Source organism: Anser brachyrhynchus (assembly GCF_964034855.1).
Source record: "Anser brachyrhynchus genome assembly, chromosome: 29".
NCBI lineage: Eukaryota > Metazoa > Chordata > Aves > Anseriformes > Anatidae > Anser > Anser brachyrhynchus.
Window position 1 is genome coordinate 2,513,554 of NC_137722.1, and position 16,091 is coordinate 2,529,644.

At 72.8% G+C, this 16,091-nt stretch overlaps 3 protein-coding genes across 4 annotated transcripts; 2 read left to right on the forward strand and 1 right to left on the reverse strand.

The window, feature by feature from the left end:
• The first annotated feature begins 347 nt into the window (after positions 1-347).
• CNPY2 (canopy FGF signaling regulator 2) lies at positions 348-3,456 on the forward strand. Its single transcript, XM_080570951.1, has 5 exons — positions 348-511; positions 1,157-1,272; positions 1,553-1,750; positions 1,981-2,077; positions 2,995-3,456. The coding sequence occupies exons 1-5, from the start codon at positions 412-414 to the stop codon at positions 3,036-3,038; spliced, it is 555 nt and encodes a 184-aa protein (XP_080427077.1). The 5' UTR covers positions 348-411; the 3' UTR covers positions 3,039-3,456.
• An 804-nt stretch (positions 3,457-4,260) lies between these two features.
• Positions 4,261-9,987, forward strand: CS (citrate synthase). Of its 2 annotated transcripts, XR_013942592.1 has the most exons (12): positions 4,261-4,434; positions 7,059-7,106; positions 7,220-7,327; positions 7,413-7,478; positions 7,558-7,689; positions 7,762-7,950; positions 8,037-8,236; positions 8,509-8,638; positions 8,726-8,827; positions 8,892-9,101; positions 9,184-9,863; positions 9,912-9,987. XR_013942592.1 is itself a non-coding variant. In XM_080570941.1 (11 exons), the coding sequence occupies exons 1-11, from the start codon at positions 4,381-4,383 to the stop codon at positions 9,352-9,354; spliced, it is 1,410 nt and encodes a 469-aa protein (XP_080427067.1). In that variant the 5' UTR covers positions 4,261-4,380; the 3' UTR covers positions 9,355-9,987. The 2 variants fall into 2 exon arrangements, 1 of the variants encoding a protein (XP_080427067.1); XM_080570941.1 differs by having other exon boundaries at positions 9,184-9,987.
• Positions 9,988-11,133: 1,146 nt separating this feature from the next.
• Positions 11,134-14,046, reverse strand: COQ10A (coenzyme Q10A). Its single transcript, XM_080570961.1, has 5 exons — positions 13,892-14,046; positions 12,148-12,294; positions 11,875-12,067; positions 11,694-11,795; positions 11,134-11,591 (listed from the first exon to the last, which is right to left on the reverse strand). The coding sequence occupies exons 1-5, from the start codon at positions 13,969-13,971 to the stop codon at positions 11,424-11,426; spliced, it is 690 nt and encodes a 229-aa protein (XP_080427087.1). The 5' UTR covers positions 13,972-14,046; the 3' UTR covers positions 11,134-11,423.
• Between the last annotated feature and the right edge of the window lie 2,045 nt (positions 14,047-16,091).

The following is a 16,091-nucleotide window of genomic DNA, read 5'->3' on the forward strand; positions in this document are numbered from 1 at the left end:
TGGCCAACAGCGCAAAAGGGGCGTGGCCACCACCGAGGGGGCGTGTCCTCGCCAAAGCCCCGCCCCCCAGGGCCGATCGCCACGCGGGCCGGGCCCTGGCACCGCCGGGGCCCTCGCAGCTGGCCGCGGGCTGCCCCGGGCGCTGCCTGCGCGCCGAGCGGCCCCGCCGCGGCCCGAAGAACCGGCCCCGCCGCCCCGCCCGGCCCCGCCGCCCCCTCGGGCCCCGCCCGGCCCCGCCGCTCCGCTCCCCGAGCATCCTCCCCCCGCAGCGGGCCGGGCCGAGGGGGCGCGCCGGGACCGGCACCGCCGCGGGCAGCCCTGGAGGGGGGGGGGGCAGCGCCGAACGGGCTCGGCCGGGCCCCGGCGGTGAGGGGCGGCGGGGGGGGGACCGGGGGCAGCGGGGCCGCGAGGATGAGCGGCCGGGGCCCTGCCGCGCTCTGCCTGGCCGCGGCCTTGGCTGCGCTGCTGCCGGCGGCGTGTGCCCGGCGGGGCCAGGACCTGCACTGCGGAGGTGCGGCGGGACGGGACCGGACCGGACCGGGGGGGGTGGGATGGGACAGACAGGACGGGACGGGACGGGAGGGGCAGGACAGGACCGGAGGAGAGGGAACGGGAAGGACCGGGAGGGAACGGGACGGGAGGGGGAGAAATGGGATAGGGGGAACGGGACAGGAGGGATGGGACGGGAGGGATGGGACGGGAGGAACGGGAATGGAACGGGAGGGGAGGAAACGGAACAGGAGAAAACAGGACGGGAGGAGAGGGGGTGGGATGGGAGGGAACGGGACGGGAGAGATGGGACAGGAGGGAACAGGATGGGATGGGAGAGATGGGACGGGAGGGGAGAGATGGGACAGGAGGGAATGGGATGGGAGAGAGGGGATGGGAAGAAACGGGATGGGAGATCCGGGACAGGAGCGAGTGAGGACAGCTCAGCAGCGGCTGGGACCCGCTCAGCGCCCAGCGTGGCTGCTGCTTCCCCTCCGTGGCCCCGACCAAGGGCAGCCGGGTGTCCCCAGGGGGCCGCTGGCTCCTGCCCCCTGCACGGCTGCCGTCCTGCACGGGCCGCACGGGTCCGTCCCCGCCACCGGTCTGACGGGGCCGGGGCTCAGCCGATGCTGCCGGTGCTGGGCCGTTGACGTCCGCGTCCCCGCAGCGTGCCGGGCGCTGGTGGATGAGCTGGAGTGGGAGATTGCTCAGGTCGACCCCAGGAAAACCATCCAGATGGGCTCGTTCCGGATCAACCCCGATGGCAGCCAGTCGGTTGTGGAGGTGGGAAGCATCCTGGTGGGCGGCTGCCTTGCTGCCGGGGGGCTCTGGGACGGGGCCGCGGGGGGAGCGGGGCTGGCCGGGGCGGCAGCCACACAGCAGGGGAGACAAGGGAAGGATTGGGCCCGTGCTGAGGGCTCTGCGTGGCTTTGAGCCGCGTCTCGCAGGACATCCAAGCCTTTCCTGGAGCTCCCTGGCTCCCAGGGGAGGCGCTGGCCCAGCGCTCTGGCTCTGCTGTCGTGCTGAAAGGCCTGACCCCGCTGATCTCATGCTCGTCCCGCAGGTGCCCTACGCCCGCTCGGAGGCACATCTGACCGAGCTGCTGGAGCGGGTGTGTGAGAAGATGAAGGAATATGGGGAGAAGGTGGATCCGTCTACACACCGGAAAAGTTACGTCCGCATCATCTCCCACGATGGGACCAAGATGGACCTCTCTGGGGTCAAAATTGATGGAGATGTGGCTTCGAGTCTGAAGTTTGCGGTGCGTGTGGGAACTGGGTCCTCGGGGTGGCTGTCGCAGCTCGGTGGACGTCTTAGGCCTTGGGTCCCCGTGCTTGGCAGCTGCGGCCCTTGTAGGGATGGAGCTGGTCCCACCAGCCGCTCCCGGCTGCTTCCTTTGGCTCCTCCTGGGGCTGGGGGAGAGGAGGCTGCCCCCGGGTGGGCTGGGTGGGCGCTGTCAGTGTCGTCTGACCCCCACGGTTACCATTGCAGTGCGAGAGCATCGCCGAGGAGTACGAGGACGAGCTCATCGAGTTCCTCTCCCACGAGGCTGACAACGTCAAGGACCGGCTCTGCAGCAAGCGTACGGGTGAGCTGGGCTGGGCCGTCCTGGGGCTGGGGCTCTCCGGCCGTCTGAGCGCACCTCGGGGTGCTCAGAGCCCTCTCCAAGCTCCCCTCTCCCCGGGGAGGTTTCAGGACCATCCCTCTCCAAGCTCCATGCCTGGGGCCTTCTGCTCCAGCCAGGCTTCTCCTGGCGCCTTCGAGCAAAGCTCTGGAGACCGAGGATTTCCCCCATGGCCCCGACGCCCCACGCAGCCGCAGCTGCCCCGTGAGCTCTGGGAGCACGCGGAGGAGCTGTGGGCGCGCAGATTCTCCCTGAAATCCTGCCGTCTCCCAGCCCTGCGGAGCAGCGTGCCTGTCCGGCCCCGTGCTGCCAGCCCCATGCCTCGGGGAGCTGCCTGCAGCTTTTTTTGGGAGCCGTGCCTGGGCTAGTGCACTGCTTGGGGCAGCGCCAGGGCAGCTTCACCACCAGCTCCATTGGCTGCCCCGGCTCTGGGCTCCCCCCGCAGCCAATGGCCGGGCGCCCGTCCCGCGGCGTCTCCCTTCCCGCAGTGCTATTTCTGGTCTGCAAACACCGGGGTCAGGGCACGCTGCGACCTTTGTGCTTCCTTTATTAATGAACGTGGCGCGGTACCTGCACCGTGGCACCAGGGCGGGGCCCTGCTGCGCCCCACACACGTGTCGGTGGCAGCACTCGGTCCTGCGGGGCCGCGCGGCGCTGCCGGTGGCTCCCGGGGTGGCCAGGTCCCAGGGGAAACGCCGGCGCAGCGCCTCCGTTTCTCATTAACCACAGAACCGAGGGGGAAGCGCAGGTGTCCCTGGCGCGGGTCACGGCCCAGGCGTTCGGCGCATGGCTCGCCCGAGCTAACGGCAGCAACCGGCACCGGCGGGGGCTGCGCACGGGGCTCCGCCGTGTCCTGAGCACGCTGGCCTTTGTCCCCGCAGACCTGTGCGACCACGCGCTGCACATCCCGCATGACGAGCTGTGACGTGGACGGCCCCGGGCTGCGCCGACCCTCCCCGCCGGTGCCGGGCTCCCTCCGGACGCCCCCGACCTCTTGGTTCGCCTCGTCCCCGCTGCCCTGGGGGCCGGGCAGCCCTGCCCCGGGTGCAGCCGTCGCCTCTCCCGGTCTGGTGCTCTCTCATCCTATTTATTCGCCGTCCGTCCGCTGCGGCACGGTGGGACGGGACACATCCTCGTTCGTCTGGGAACGTTTCGGCAGCTGAAGCGTGGCTCCGGGCAGGCCGCAAGCAGAGGCTCCTCCGCTGCTGCTGGGGGACGCGGGGCACCGCGGGGGCTCCTGGGGGTCTCAGGCATCCAGGGCCGGATCCCGGGAGCCCCCCTCCCGGTCGCAGGGCAATAAACGGGGCCGTGCGGCGGCCGAGCCACGGGGCCCACCACGGGCAGGTCTCGCTCCCTGTGTGCCTTTGGGGGGTGGGTGCGCGGCCCCAGGGTGGGGAAGGGGCGTCCCCGGGGTGCCCCCGTTCACCGAGGGTGGCACCGGGGGGGGGCCTGTGGTGTCCCCGCGGTGCCTCCCGTGACTCGGGCCCCTCTTCCTCATGGCTACCGTCTGCTTGGCCTTGGTGCCCAGCAGCCCCTGGCCCCGTGTCACCCGGCCCGGGGTGGCTGTGGGGCCCCGGCACCCTTGGGTGCTGCCCAGCACCTCGGCCCATGTGGCGCGGCCGCGCTGCGTCACCTCGGCCCAGGGCCGTGTCCCGCGGTGCCACCGCCCCGGGGCAATGCCCCGGGGTCACCCCCGGCCGGGCCCAGCCCCGCCCCCCTCCCCCCCCGATCTGTGACGTCATCATGGAGCCCAGCTCCCATCGCCTGCAGGGCGCCTTCCCACGCGGTGACGTCACTGATGACATCACGGCCCCGGTGACCTCACGGCCGGGCGCCTGCTGACGTCAGAGGGCGGCCTCGCACCGCGGTCGAGCGCTGCCGGGTGACCTGAACGGCCGCGGGGGGGCGTGACGTCACGCGGCGTTCGGTGACGTCACGAGGCGCTCGGTGACGTCACGGGGCGGGGCCTCCGCCTCGCCACCCACTCCCCCCCCCGCCCACATCAGGCGAACGCGGCGGCCACCTATAGCCCGGCCCCCCGTCGCCTCATTTGCATAGCCCCGCCTACCCGCGCGCGGCCCGGCCAATGGCGAACGGCTCGGCCCCGCGAGGGGGCGGGCGGGGGCGGGGCTATGCTAATAACCTGCGCCGCGCCGCGCCCCGCCCCGCCCGCGGCTCTGAGGACCCCCGGCCGCCGCCGCCGCCGCTCGCTCCCGTCCCCGATCCCGGCTCCGTTCCCCGGCCCCGCTCCCGGCCCCGGCCCCGCCATGACGCTCCTCGCCGCCGGCAGCCGGGCGGCCGCGCGCCTCCGCGGGCCCAAGGTGAGGGCGCCCGCCCCGGCCCCGCCGCGCCTTAAAGGGGCGACGCCGCAGCGGGGGGGGGGGGGGGGGGGGGATGGAGGACCGGGGGGGCCCGTTCTTAAAGGGGCGATGCGGGGGGTGGGGGGGCGCCTTAAAGGGGCCGCGGGGGCGGCGGCACGTGGCGCGGCACCGGCACCGGGGCGGGGGGGGGGGGAACCGGGCGACCCCGGGGAGGGGGGGGCGGTGGCGGCTCCGTGCTCCCCGGGGGGGGCTCCGCCGGTAGCGGCGGGGGGGTGGGGGGCTCTGCCCGGTGCCCCCCCCCCAGGCCTTGGCCTTGGCCGCGGCCCCGCTGTTTCGTAACGGGCGCCGTTATCGACCGGGCGTTATTTCGGGCCCGCCGCCGCCGTGTTGTGGTGCCCGACTTGGCCCCGGCCCCGCCCGGGGGGGGGGGGGCTCAGCGCCCCGGCCTTTCCTCGGCGCTCCCCAATTAGCGCACCCCGATTAGCGCTCCCCGATTAGCGTTGCCCAACGGGGGAGGCCTCCCCGGGCCGAGCCGCCGCCGGTGACCGGGCTGAAGCCGTTGGCTTTGCACGCTAATCCCAGCCTGGCCGGCCTCCGGCCTCCTCCTCACGGCCTGAGCGGAGGTATCGCGGCCTTCCTCCTCCTCCTCCTCCTCCTCCTCAGCTACCACCCCCCGGGGTGCTCCGGCTCCCCCAAACCACGGTGGGGGCCCAACGCTGCCCCCCCCCGGACGCCCCGCGGCGCCCCGGTGCCGCTGGAGGAGCCCCTGGGTGCCCTCACCCCGGGGGGGTGTTGGGGTCCCCCCGGCCGCCCCCTCCCCAAACGGGGGGTGCGATGCCGGGAGCCGCGGGCCCGTCGCCGTCAGCTCGGCTCGGCCGCCAGCACGTGTGACCTTGAGCTTGCGGCGCCTCCGTGACAGCTCGGCCCCGGGCGGGGACGGGGCCACGGCTGCACGGGTGCCCCCAGCCAGGTGGCGGGGGGGGCGAAGGGCGCAGCGGGGACCCCCCCGAGGCACAGAGGTGATGGGCACCGTGGCCCTCGTGCTGCGACACCCGTCTGGTAACGGGGCCGGTGCTGGCACCCTGACGGGGGGCACGGAGAGGGCGTCTGGGGGGGGGTGGGGGGGGCACAAGCAGAGTTTTGGGGGGCCCAACCCCCTGCCGCTGTGGGGTGCGGTCCTGCAGATTCAGCCCTAAAAGCCTGCAGGGGGGCTGCGTGTCCCGTGGGGGTGCCCGGGGCTGTCCCGTGGGTTCCCCGGGCCGGGGGGGGGCTGAGGGCCGGGCGCGTTCCCTGCAAGGGGGCTGAGCGAGAGCCCCGCAGCAGCCGCCCTGACCTTGGGCTTCGTTCTGCCTCTATTGTTCCCGTCGGCATTTTCCCTTCTCGGGTGCCGCCTGTTCCTGCAGCTGCCTCGCGCAGCCGTGCAGGGCGGCTCGAGCCGTGCTGGGGGGGCTGGGCCCCCCCCTCCGGCTGGGGGGGCTTCTGAGGGGCTTGGGGCCGCGGGATGTGGGGTTCGGTGCGGCACTGAGCCCCTCCGGGTCCCCCCGGGAGCCAGTGGAAAAAGCGAGTCATGATCTGCCTCTGCTGCAGCGGCCCCGCACCGGGGGGGGGGCCTGGCCCCGTGCCGGGGGGGGCCTGGCCCAGGCCCAGAGCTGCAAACCTGCCCGGCCCCGTGCCGCTGGGGCTGGGCCCTGGGGTTATGCAGGGCGCAGAGCCCGCCCTGAGCCCCCGCACCCGGCCCCCTCTGCACGGGGGTCCCGGCCGCGGAGCCTGGGGGCTGCCCTGGGCGCCACGGTGGGTCTGAACGCCCCCCGTCCTGTCGGGAGACCCGGAGGGGTCACTGGGGCCTCCCCAGGGCAGGGGCACCCCTGCTTGGAGGGCTGCTGCGGGCAGGCAGCTCCAGGGCCCGGGGGCGGCCGTGGGTCGGGCGCGGTGTCCCCGGTGTCCCCGCCGCGGGCAGGGTGCGGCGAGGGCGGCCCGGGGACGAGGCGCTGCCGGGCTGCGTCAGGGCGTTCCTGCCGGGCCGGAGTCCCCACGGTTGGGAGCGCGCGGGCAAGGAACAAAGCTTGGTTTTCCCTGGATGCCGGCCGAGCTGGCGGGGGGGGGGGAGAAAGGGGGGGGGACACACCACGCCGAGCCCCCGCACAGGAAACCTGCGGTAATGTCGGCCTGGCTCGGCTCTGCCGGCAGCACCGGCTCCCACGTGCCGCCGCTTCCGCTGTGCCGGGAGAAGGAAGCGAGAGGCGGATGGCGGCGGCAGGGCGCGGAGCCCGCTCTGCAGCGGGGCCGTACGCGTACGTGATGTGCATGAGCGAGGCGAGGAGGGGAGGCCCCGCGCCGGCCTCCCCCCGGTGCCTGGCTGAACCTGCTGGGTCTGATCTCGGCGCGGGTGGGCGGGGAAGCCGGCGGCTGCAGGGCGCAGCGTCCTTGTGAGACGGGAGATCTCCATCTCCCGGAGTCACAGGGCTCCTCCTGCCGCAGGAGCTGCGCTCTGCTACCGAGAGCCGGGGCCGGGGCGCGCTCCGGGACCGGGGCTGCTCGCCTGGCTGAACCCCTGCCCGGAATGGGGCGGACCCCGGGCGCTCAGGACCCAGGGTAACTCAGCCCCTGTGTCTGCTCTCCCGCAGAATGCACCGTGCGTCCTCTTCGCCGCCCGTCACGCCAGCGCTGCCACGGTAAGAGCAGCCCCCGCGGCCGTCACCCCTTCCTGGCGCCGGATGGGGGGGGGGGGGCGTGTGGTCGGCCCCCCTACGGGCTCCGGGGCTCACGGTTCCCTCCCCTTGCCCAGAACCTGAAAGACGTCCTTGCAAACATGATCCCCAAGGAGCAAGCGAAAATCAAGAACTTCAGGCAGCAGCACGGTAGCACGGCCATCGGGCAGATCACGGTGGACATGGTGAGCGGGGGCGGCCGCGGCCTGCCGCGCTGGGGCCGCCGGGCTGCACCACCGCGGGTAACCTCCTCCCTCCGCCCTCCCCCAGGTGTACGGCGGGATGAGGGGCATGAAGGGGCTGATATACGAGACCTCCGTGCTGGATCCCGATGAGGTAGGGTTCCGCCCTGCTCGGGTGTCTGCCTCACACGGGTGTCGCTGCAGCAGCCGACGCTTGCTCTGGGCTCTTTCAGGGCATCCGCTTCCGCGGGTACAGCATCCCCGAGTGCCAGAAGCTGCTGCCCAAAGCAGCGGGGGGCGAGGAGCCGTTGCCCGAGGGGCTCTTCTGGCTGCTGGTGACGGGAGAGGTGCCCACCCAGGAGCAGGTAACGTGCTGGGGCCCCGGGGGGGGGGCCGGCAGCCCCCCAGCCCGCTGGCTCAGCGCCCTTTCCCCGCAGGTGAGCTGGGTGTCCCGCGAGTGGGCCAAGCGCGCCGCGCTGCCCTCCCACGTGGTGACGATGCTGGACAACTTCCCCACCAACCTGCACCCCATGTCCCAGCTCAGCGCCGCCATCACTGCCCTCAACAGCGAGAGCAAGTTCGCCCGCGCCTACGCTGAGGGCATCAACCGGGTCAAGTACTGGGAGGTACGGGGGGGCCGGGGGCCTCGGTGCGGTACCGGGGGGTGGCGGCTCGCGGTTCCCCAGCTCCGTCTCACCGCCGTCTGTCCCAGTTTGTCTACGAGGACGCCATGGACCTGATCGCCAAGCTGCCTTGCGTCGCCGCCAAGATTTACCGCAACCTGTACCGTGAGGGCAGCAGCATCGGGGCCATCGACCCCAACCTTGACTGGTCCCACAACTTCACCAACATGCTGGGCTACACCGACCCCCAGTTCATCGAGCTGATGCGGCTCTACCTCACCATCCACAGGTACGGGGCCGGGGAGCGGCAGGGGAAGGAGCAGGCGGGGACTTGGCCCTGCCCTGGGGCCAGGGACGGGGCAAGGTCCTGGGATGTGCCCGGGCCACTCTGGGCGGCACCGGGTGCATGGTTCAGAGCCCTGGGGCAGGGCTGCGCTGGGCTGGGAGCATGGTGGGAGGGGTTGTTGCTCCCCCCAAAATGCTGTGGAGGCGTTCCTCTGTCTGTGGGGACCCTCGGTGGGGGTGTGGGAGACCTAATGCAGCCCCTCGCCTCTGGTGCAGTGACCACGAAGGGGGAAACGTGAGCGCCCACACCAGCCACCTGGTCGGCAGCGCGCTCTCGGACCCGTACCTCGCCTTCGCCGCCGCCATGAACGGGCTGGCCGGGCCCCTGCACGGCCTCGCCAACCAGGTGGGAAGCCCTGCGTGTGTCTGCGTGTCTGTCTGCCTGTCTGTGTGCCGCCATTCTCCCCCCCCTGACCGCTGTCCGTGCCCCCAGGAGGTGCTGCTGTGGCTCACCGACCTGCAGAAGGAGCTGGGCCAGGAGGTGTCGGACGAGAAGCTGCGGGACTTCATCTGGAACACGCTCAACTCGGGCAGGGTGAGTGCGGCCCGGCCGGGGCGAGGGGCCGGGGCCGCGCCAGGCTCTGACCCGCTCCTTGCAGGTGGTGCCAGGCTACGGGCACGCCGTGCTGCGGAAGACGGATCCCCGCTACACCTGCCAGCGGGAGTTCGCCCTCAAGCACCTGCCCAAGGACCCCATGTTCAAGCTGGTGGCCCAGCTCTATAAGATCGTCCCCAACGTGCTGCTGGAGCAGGGCAAGGCCAAGAACCCCTGGCCCAACGTGGACGCTCACAGCGGGGTCCTGCTGCAGGTGAGCCTCGGGCTGGGCCTGCCCCAAAAGCTCCCCTCTCGCCCCCCCACGGCCCGACCCTAACGCCGCTCTCCCCCTGCAGTACTACGGCATGAAGGAGATGAAGTACTACACGGTGCTCTTCGGGGTCTCCCGCGCCCTGGGCGTCCTCTCGCAGCTCATCTGGAGCCGGGCGCTGGGCTTCCCCCTGGAGCGGCCCAAGTCCATGAGCACCAAGGGCCTGATGCAGCTCGTGGGCTACAAGTCTGGGTAAAGAAGGGACGGGGACAGGGCCGCGCTCGCTGCTCCCCCGGGACGCCTCCGGGCCCGGGACGGACTCGGCACTGAACCCCGCTCTGGCTGCGGGGCGGCAGAGGCAGCCCCGGGGGTCCCACCCGCCCTGTGCCCCCTCCCTGCCCTGGCACAGGGCCCCCCCCCCTCTGGGCCCGGACCCCCCCCAGCCTCCTGGCTGCCGCCCCTCGTTGGCTCTGCCCTGGGCCAGCGCCACGCACACGGAGCCCCCGGGCTCCCCGCTGCTGGGGGGGCTGGCGCCTTGGGGCTGCCCCACCGCAGCCATTTAACGCCCCCCCAACCCCACCCCGTGCCCCCCGAGAGGGGTTCAGTCCAGACTCCTGTCCACAACCCCCACTGGGGCTCAAGCCCTCGGGGCAACTGGTGAAGAACGAATGTCTCAGCCCCCCCCTTTCTCCCTGGCAAGGCCTCGATACACTCCTCCCCGGCCCGTGCCCCCCCCCCGTGTTTGTGTGAATCCCTGCGTCCGATGCCCCCGGAGCCGGAGCTGGGCCCCCCCCCTTCCCTGTGCCGGCCCAGCCCCGGCCCACCGCAGGCTTTGGGCGGTTCTGTACAAACAACAAAAAAATGCAAAATAAATGTTTTTATTAACAAAGCCCTAGCTGCTGCCCGCCAGCCGTCCTGCTGGGTGCAGCACCCTGACCCCGGGGCTGTTCCTGTAGGGCTGGGGGGGGGTCAGAGCTGCTCCCCCCCCACTTTGTGGGTCCCTGGCCCCCATTTGTCTCTGCTGGGGCCGGCGCGGTGGCGCTTGGCCCCCCAGAAGCGCTGCAAGCCAGCAGCAGGGGGCTTGTGGTGCCAGGCAGGAGCCTGGTTCAGGGTCTGGGGGGCGGGGGGGGTCTCGGTGCATGACTCCCTCCCCCAGTGCTCCCCTCCCAGCCCCTAAATGAAGACCAGGAGGCCGGGCTCACCCTTGGAAAATGCTCTTTATTGGCATGTAGAAGTCCTTCCTCGGGCAGCAAGGCCACGATCCCCTTGGGGGGGGGGGATGGAACTGGGGGGGGGGAGGGGGGAAGAGCCTGGGGTTGTGGGGGTGGCTCAGGGGGCCCCTGGTGGGTGCCCCCCCCCCCCAGTGGGTGTCAGGGCCTGCTGGCGCTGGATCCTCCACACTGAAAGTAAGGGAAGCTCGGGGGGGGGGGGGGTTAGGGGGTGCCTCGGGCCGGGGCCATCCTGGTCCCTGGGGCAGGTGCTGGGGCTGCGAGGGGCTGGGGGAGGAGGGGGAGGGGAGGGGGGGCAAGTTCTGAGCAAGCCCCCCCCGTCCCGTCCCCCCCCCCCGCTGTGCGTGCGACTTGTGCAAATGTGCGATGTCGGGTCTGGCGGTGGCGCGGGCGCTGCCGGGGGCTCGGCTCCGCTCCCTGCGGACCCGGGGGGGGGGCCGTGCTGGGGAGCCCCCCCCCCTGTGGCGGCTGCAGGCGAGGGGCCGGCAGCAGCTCTGCTCCAGCCGCTGCCTCCTCTCTCTGCACCGTTCTCCTTCCCTTTTGTTCCTGAAGAGCCAGGGGATGGGCAGGGGGGTCCCTGGTAGGCGGCCCCCCCCTCCTCCCACCTCCCCCCGGCAAGCCCTGGCCCCTGGTGTTCCCCAGCAGGACCCAGCTGGGCCCCCCCCCGCCGCCAGCACCAACCTTTCTCCTCCGCAGGGCGCGGGCAGAGCTGCCCCAGGAGCTCCTCCACCCCTGCAGAGGGGTTGGGACCCTCTGGCCTTGCAGAGGAGTTAGGAGGAACAAAAGAGTTCTCTCTTTTTTTAAAAAAAAAAAAAAAAAAGCTCCCAAGAAGTAAAACAAAACAAAACTTAAAACCAAAATCAGCTACACAACCAGGGGGAGGCTGGCCCTGGGCCGCAGCTCCCCTGGTGTTGAGATGGGACCGGGGGGGGCTCACAGCGGCCCCCGCGCTTGCAGGAGCATCGCCTCTCGCCCCTGAGGCTGGGAGGGAAGTCGAGGCAACGGCAGCAAAGATGCACTCAAATAAATATTTAAGAGGGTGGGCAGGGCGAGCGGCCCCGGGGCCCTGGCGCAGTCCGCAGCAGCCGGGCTGCCCTCACGTCTGGTGGACCTCGTGGAACATGAGCTCGCGGGGGATGCGGGTCTCGGGACCGAAGTTCTTGGCCGCCCGGCGCTCGAAGGCTGCCACCATCTGCTTGACCACCTCGTCGAAGAAGACAGTGGCCAGCTGGGAGTGCAGCAGGGAGCGAAACTCGAAGGAGATCTGGGGAGCAGAGCAAGCAGCGTGAGTGCCCGGCGGGGGGCACGGGGACGGGTCCCGGCAGCGGGCACCGCCCCCCCAGGCCCCTCTGGAGCGGGGTCTTACCGAGAAATCCACGGTGCTGGTGCGGGGGTAGCCGGGGATGCCGGGGCTGAAGCGCCAGTTGGTCTCCAGGTGGTTGAAGAGGCGCCCGTCCGTGCAGACAGCCTGGGAGGGGGGGAGCAGCCGGTCAGGGGGGCTGGGGCAGGGGCCGGGCCGGAGGGGGGGGCGCCGTGGCCACGCTCACCTTGACGAGGTGGGGGCGGACGAGGGTGACGATGGAGGTGTAGCGCTCCAGCACGGGCGGGAAGCCCACCTCCAGCTGGGCCTTGACGTGGCCGGACCGCTTGGAGACCACCACCGACTTCTTGCACCAGGGCACGAAGTTCTTGTAGTCCTCCACGTTGGAGACCACGTCGTACATCTCCTGCATGGAGTACCTGCGGGCAGAGCGGGCGCTGCAGCCGGGCGGGGGGGGGGGCTGGGCCGCGCGCCCCGCGGGGCCTCCGCAGCCACCTACCCGATGATGCGCCGCTCCGAGTACTCCTTCCGCTTGTTGGTGAAGGACCCGGCGAGGTTGAGGAAGGAGCGGCTGGGCTGGCGCCGCGGCTCCCCCTCGGTGCCGCTCGCCGGCCGGCCGAGCCGGAGGCCGCACAGGGCCGCGTGCCTGGGCAGGAGACGGGTGTTAGGCGGGGAAGCGGCACGGGGCAGCCCCTCCCGGGACGCCGGGCACTGTCCTGAGCCGCCCGTGCCCCCCCCGGGTGGGAGCAGCCCCAAAGGTGCGTGAGGGGAGGCGGGGTGAGGCGGGGACCCAGGGCCGACCCCATCCCTGCCACCCCAGGGCAGCGGGGTGAGGCCGGGGAAGTCCGAGCGCGGAGTCCGGGGCTGCTGCCAGAGCCGCTCTTGCGTAAGAGAAGGAAGGCAGGGGAAACCTGACCTCGGGGACACCTAATCCGGACCAGCGAAGCGGGGACAACTGCCCGTTACCCCCCGCTGCCCCTCCCGAGCCCTTCGCCACGGGACCGGAGGCGGCGCAGAGCCCGGCTCAGCCCGGAGCTTCTCCGTGTCCCCCCCTCCCCGGCCCCGCTGCATCCCTCGGGGCGCTGCAGCCAGTGCCCGCGCCGCCCGGTGCGAAGGGAGGCGACGCTCCCGGCTTCCCGGGGACAGGCCGAGCCCTGCCAGCAGCGGGATCCCGGGCGCGGCGTCTCGCCGCCGGTACAGCAGCAGGGTCCTCCCGCGGCGCTGCCGTCCGCTCCCTGGGCTTCCAGCAGCCGGCCCGAGCCCCTCCGCACACCGGGCGGGCACCGCGGCGGCAGGCGGGCACCGCGACCCCTCCCCGGGCACGGCGGAGCCGCGGGGTCAGCGCCGGCCGCACCTGGAGACGCTCCAGCGCCCGCGGGGCAGCGCAGGTATTTTTAGCCGTGCCCGCCAGCGGGGCACGCCAGCTCTCCCCCAGGACCGGCAGCCGAGGGAGGAAAGGTCCCGCCGCTTCCCCCCCGGGAGCCGCGGGACATTCCTGCGCCAAGGAGAGTCACCCGCGGCGCCTGGCAGCCCCCGAGCTCCCAGAATAGCCGGCAGCTCGGGGGCCGTGCCCGCCGCTCGCTCGCACCGCCCGGTGCTGCGCCGGCCCGGGGCTCACCTGCGCGGCACCCACACCGGCGGCGGGGCACGGACACGGCCGGCGGCGGTGCAGCACCCAGCCGGGCTCGCGGGAGCCGCCGTTTCCTCCCGGTGGCGGCCCCGGTGCCGGCGGGCTGGGCGCGGAGGTCAGCGGGGCCGGTGCGGGGTGGCCTGAGGTCAAGCCACCGGGAGCGGCCACCGGGGCGGCCCCAGACGCTGGCACCAGCCCGGGCCTGGCACCCGCCGCCGGGACGCGGCCCCGCGGGCGGCGCTGCCCCAAGGTCGGGCCCGGCGGGGGGCTCCCGGCCCCGCCCCGGCCCCGGGAGCACCTCCCGGTGGGGCCGGGCCAGCGGCGCCCCCGGCCCCCGGTGACCTCCACCGCCCCGCAGGGTGCCCGGAGCGGGGCTGCCGCCGCGCGGGGGCCTCCCCCGGTGCCGACCGCCCCGTGCCGGTGGGGCCCGGTCCCGATCCCGGTCCCGCTCCCGCCCCGGCTCCCCTCCGGCGCCCCCGCCCCCCCGGGTGCCCTCCAGCCCCGCGGCTCCCGCTGCCCGCCCCGGTTGCCCTCCGCGCCGCGATCGTTCCCCGCCGCCCCCGCCCCCGAGGTCACCGCCGGGGCTCCCGCGGCTCCGGTGCCCGGCGCTCACCTGCCGGGCGGGGCCGCCGCGGCCCGCAGCCGGTGCCGCGCCCCGAGCTGGAGGGCGCCGCGGAGCCGCCGGGCCGCCATGACCGGGGCCGGGACGCGGCTCCGCTGCCCTCGCACCGGCGCCGCCGCCTCCGTGACCTCTCACCCCCGCCCGTGACGTCACCGCGTCGCCATAGAGCCCGCGCGCGTCACGGCCCGGCGGGGCGGGGCGGCGGCGACGCCTCCCGCGCGGGGCACGACGGGAGCTGTAGTCCCGCCCCGCGCGGGGGGCGCTGGGAGCTGTAGTCCCGGCCGGGACCCCCCCGCCCCGCCCCGAGGCCGCCCCGCGGGGCCCGGGAGCTCCTCGCCGCCCCCCGAGGGGGGCCGGGGGAGGGCCCGGGGGCACCGGGGGCTGCGGGCAGCGGGCGCCTCCCCGGCCGACGTCAGCCCCGCCGCCGCCCGGGCTCGTTTTTCGCCGGGGGAAATGTCAGCAGCTGCTGCCCGCGGCCATTTCACCTTGGTCGGGGAGCACCTGGCCACCGGCGGGGCCAGCGCACCCAAAAATAGCCCCGCCGCGGTCAGCAGCCCCCCGCGGCTCCTCCTCCTCCGAACTCGGCTCCCCCGGGCCCGCGCCGAGCTGCCACAGCAGTCACGCGACCGGGGCCCCCGTGGCCGGCCGCCTAATTCCGTCCCCGGGGTTATTTCGGGCTCCCCGCGGTGCCCCCGCTGCTCTCCCAGGCGCAGCGAAAGGAGCGCCCGGCGCCTGCGGAACCGCGGGGTCCGGCTCAGCGAGCGGCACCCGGGTTCCCGTCCCTCAAAGCTGTGTTCGGGGTGGGTGCAGGCCACCGACACGGCTCCGTGCTGCTCCCGGGAGCAGGAGCTGTGCTGCTTCCGCCTGCTTCGGGGAGCAGGAGCTGTTCTCCTGGCTGCCTCAGGGAGAGGCCCCAGGCGCTCCCAGAAGAGCACCAGGGCGGGCAGGATGGAGCCTGGCCAGCACCACAGAGCTGTGTCCCCGTGCGATGGCACAGAGCCGCTGGCTGTGCTGCCCCAGGTGTGGTGCAAAACGGGGATGTTGGACACAATCCTCGCTTTAGGGCTGATGCTTAGGCAGGTCACCAAGCCCGCAGTGGGATGAGTTTTGCTTTGCCCCAGTGGTTGCAGGCACGGGGCACAAAGAGCAGCGGTGAAAACGGCAGCGGGTGAGCGGTGCCACGGCGCTGCAGGGATATGGATGGAGAGAGCAGGCCCTGTGCGTGGCTGCTCTCCAGGCACCGCGTTTCGGGAGCAAGGGCTGCACCTCAGGGTGCTCACCTGCTGCTGCAGGCAATGAGATCTCAGCGGGGTTTTAGCACTTTGTGATGGAAGAAGCAGAGCTGCCTTTGTAATGGACCAGTCAGTTCAGAGCACGGGGCATGGCTCAGTGATTAATGCAGCAGCAGAAAAGGTTTGCAGAGCACCTGTTGACACAATCAGCCCCTAATTACCAATTAGGGGCCTTGCAGGCAGTGATCAAACGTATTTGGGGGCTACTGCCCTGGAGAGGCTGCTCCAGGTGGTTTTACTCTGGGAACTGGAGACAGAGAGAGCACAGTTCCTACCAGCAACTCCCCTGCAAGCCTTCGATCCACTGCAGCTCACTCCAAAGGCTTTGCAACACAGCGTGCTGCTTGCCTGCTGCCCGCACATCCAGCCCTCTTGATGTGGAAGCCACAGACCAGATTTTGACCCCAGAGGAGCAGCGGTGTCTGCAGGGAAAGTCAACGTGAGAAGCCACCGTGCCCTGTGCGGGAGCCACCGGCGCCTGGCTTGCAGTAGTGAAACCACCACGAGCCGCCAACCGGGAGGCAGACGGAGACTTGGGGTGTCCGTGGGCTGGCTCGGGGCCACCGGGCCGGGGAAGACGACGCCAAGACAAACTCCCCGGGTTCCCGCGTCCTCCCTGCACCCGGCGGTGGCAGCCGCCGGTCCCCTCCGTGCTGCTCACCCCACGGGGCCTTCCCAGTCCCGGGGGAACACCGGGCTGAGCCCGTTTGCTATGGCGGGACCCCCCCTCAGCCCCCCGAGGACGCACCGGCGGCGGCGGCGCCTGGTGGGACACAACCCCCCCCCCGGCCCGGCCTCGCCGCGGGGGCTCCGGGCCTCGGCGCCCCTCAGCCGCCCGCCGGGCCCCGTCCCGCCGCCCCCCCCGGTCCCGCTGTCGGTGCTGCCGGCCGGCGGCGGCG

Bases quoted from the DNA above. Each gene is read 5' to 3' on its own strand.
- CNPY2 (XM_080570951.1), top strand. From the start codon at position 412: ATGAGCGGCCGGGGCCCTGCCGCGCTCTGCCTGGCCGCGGCCTTGGCT. The intron at 512-1,156 runs GTGCGGCGGGAC...GCGTCCCCGCAG, and splicing joins CCAGGACCTGCACTGCGGAG to CGTGCCGGGCGCTGGTGGAT. The intron at 2,078-2,994 runs GTGAGCTGGGCT...TTGTCCCCGCAG, and splicing joins GCTCTGCAGCAAGCGTACGG to ACCTGTGCGACCACGCGCTG.
- CS (XM_080570941.1), top strand. From the start codon at position 4,381: ATGACGCTCCTCGCCGCCGGCAGCCGGGCGGCCGCGCGCCTCCGCGGG. The intron at 7,479-7,557 runs GTAGGGTTCCGC...GGGCTCTTTCAG, and splicing joins CCGTGCTGGATCCCGATGAG to GGCATCCGCTTCCGCGGGTA. The intron at 7,951-8,036 runs GTACGGGGGGGC...CGTCTGTCCCAG, and splicing joins ACCGGGTCAAGTACTGGGAG to TTTGTCTACGAGGACGCCAT.
- COQ10A (XM_080570961.1), bottom strand. From the start codon at position 13,971: ATGGCGGCCCGGCGGCTCCGCGGCGCCCTCCAGCTCGGGGCGCGGCAC. The intron at 12,295-13,891 runs GTGAGCGCCGGG...TCTCCTGCCCAG, and splicing joins GCGGCGGCCCCGCCCGGCAG to GCACGCGGCCCTGTGCGGCC. The intron at 11,592-11,693 runs GTAAGACCCCGC...TCTGCTCCCCAG, and splicing joins CCAGCACCGTGGATTTCTCG to ATCTCCTTCGAGTTTCGCTC.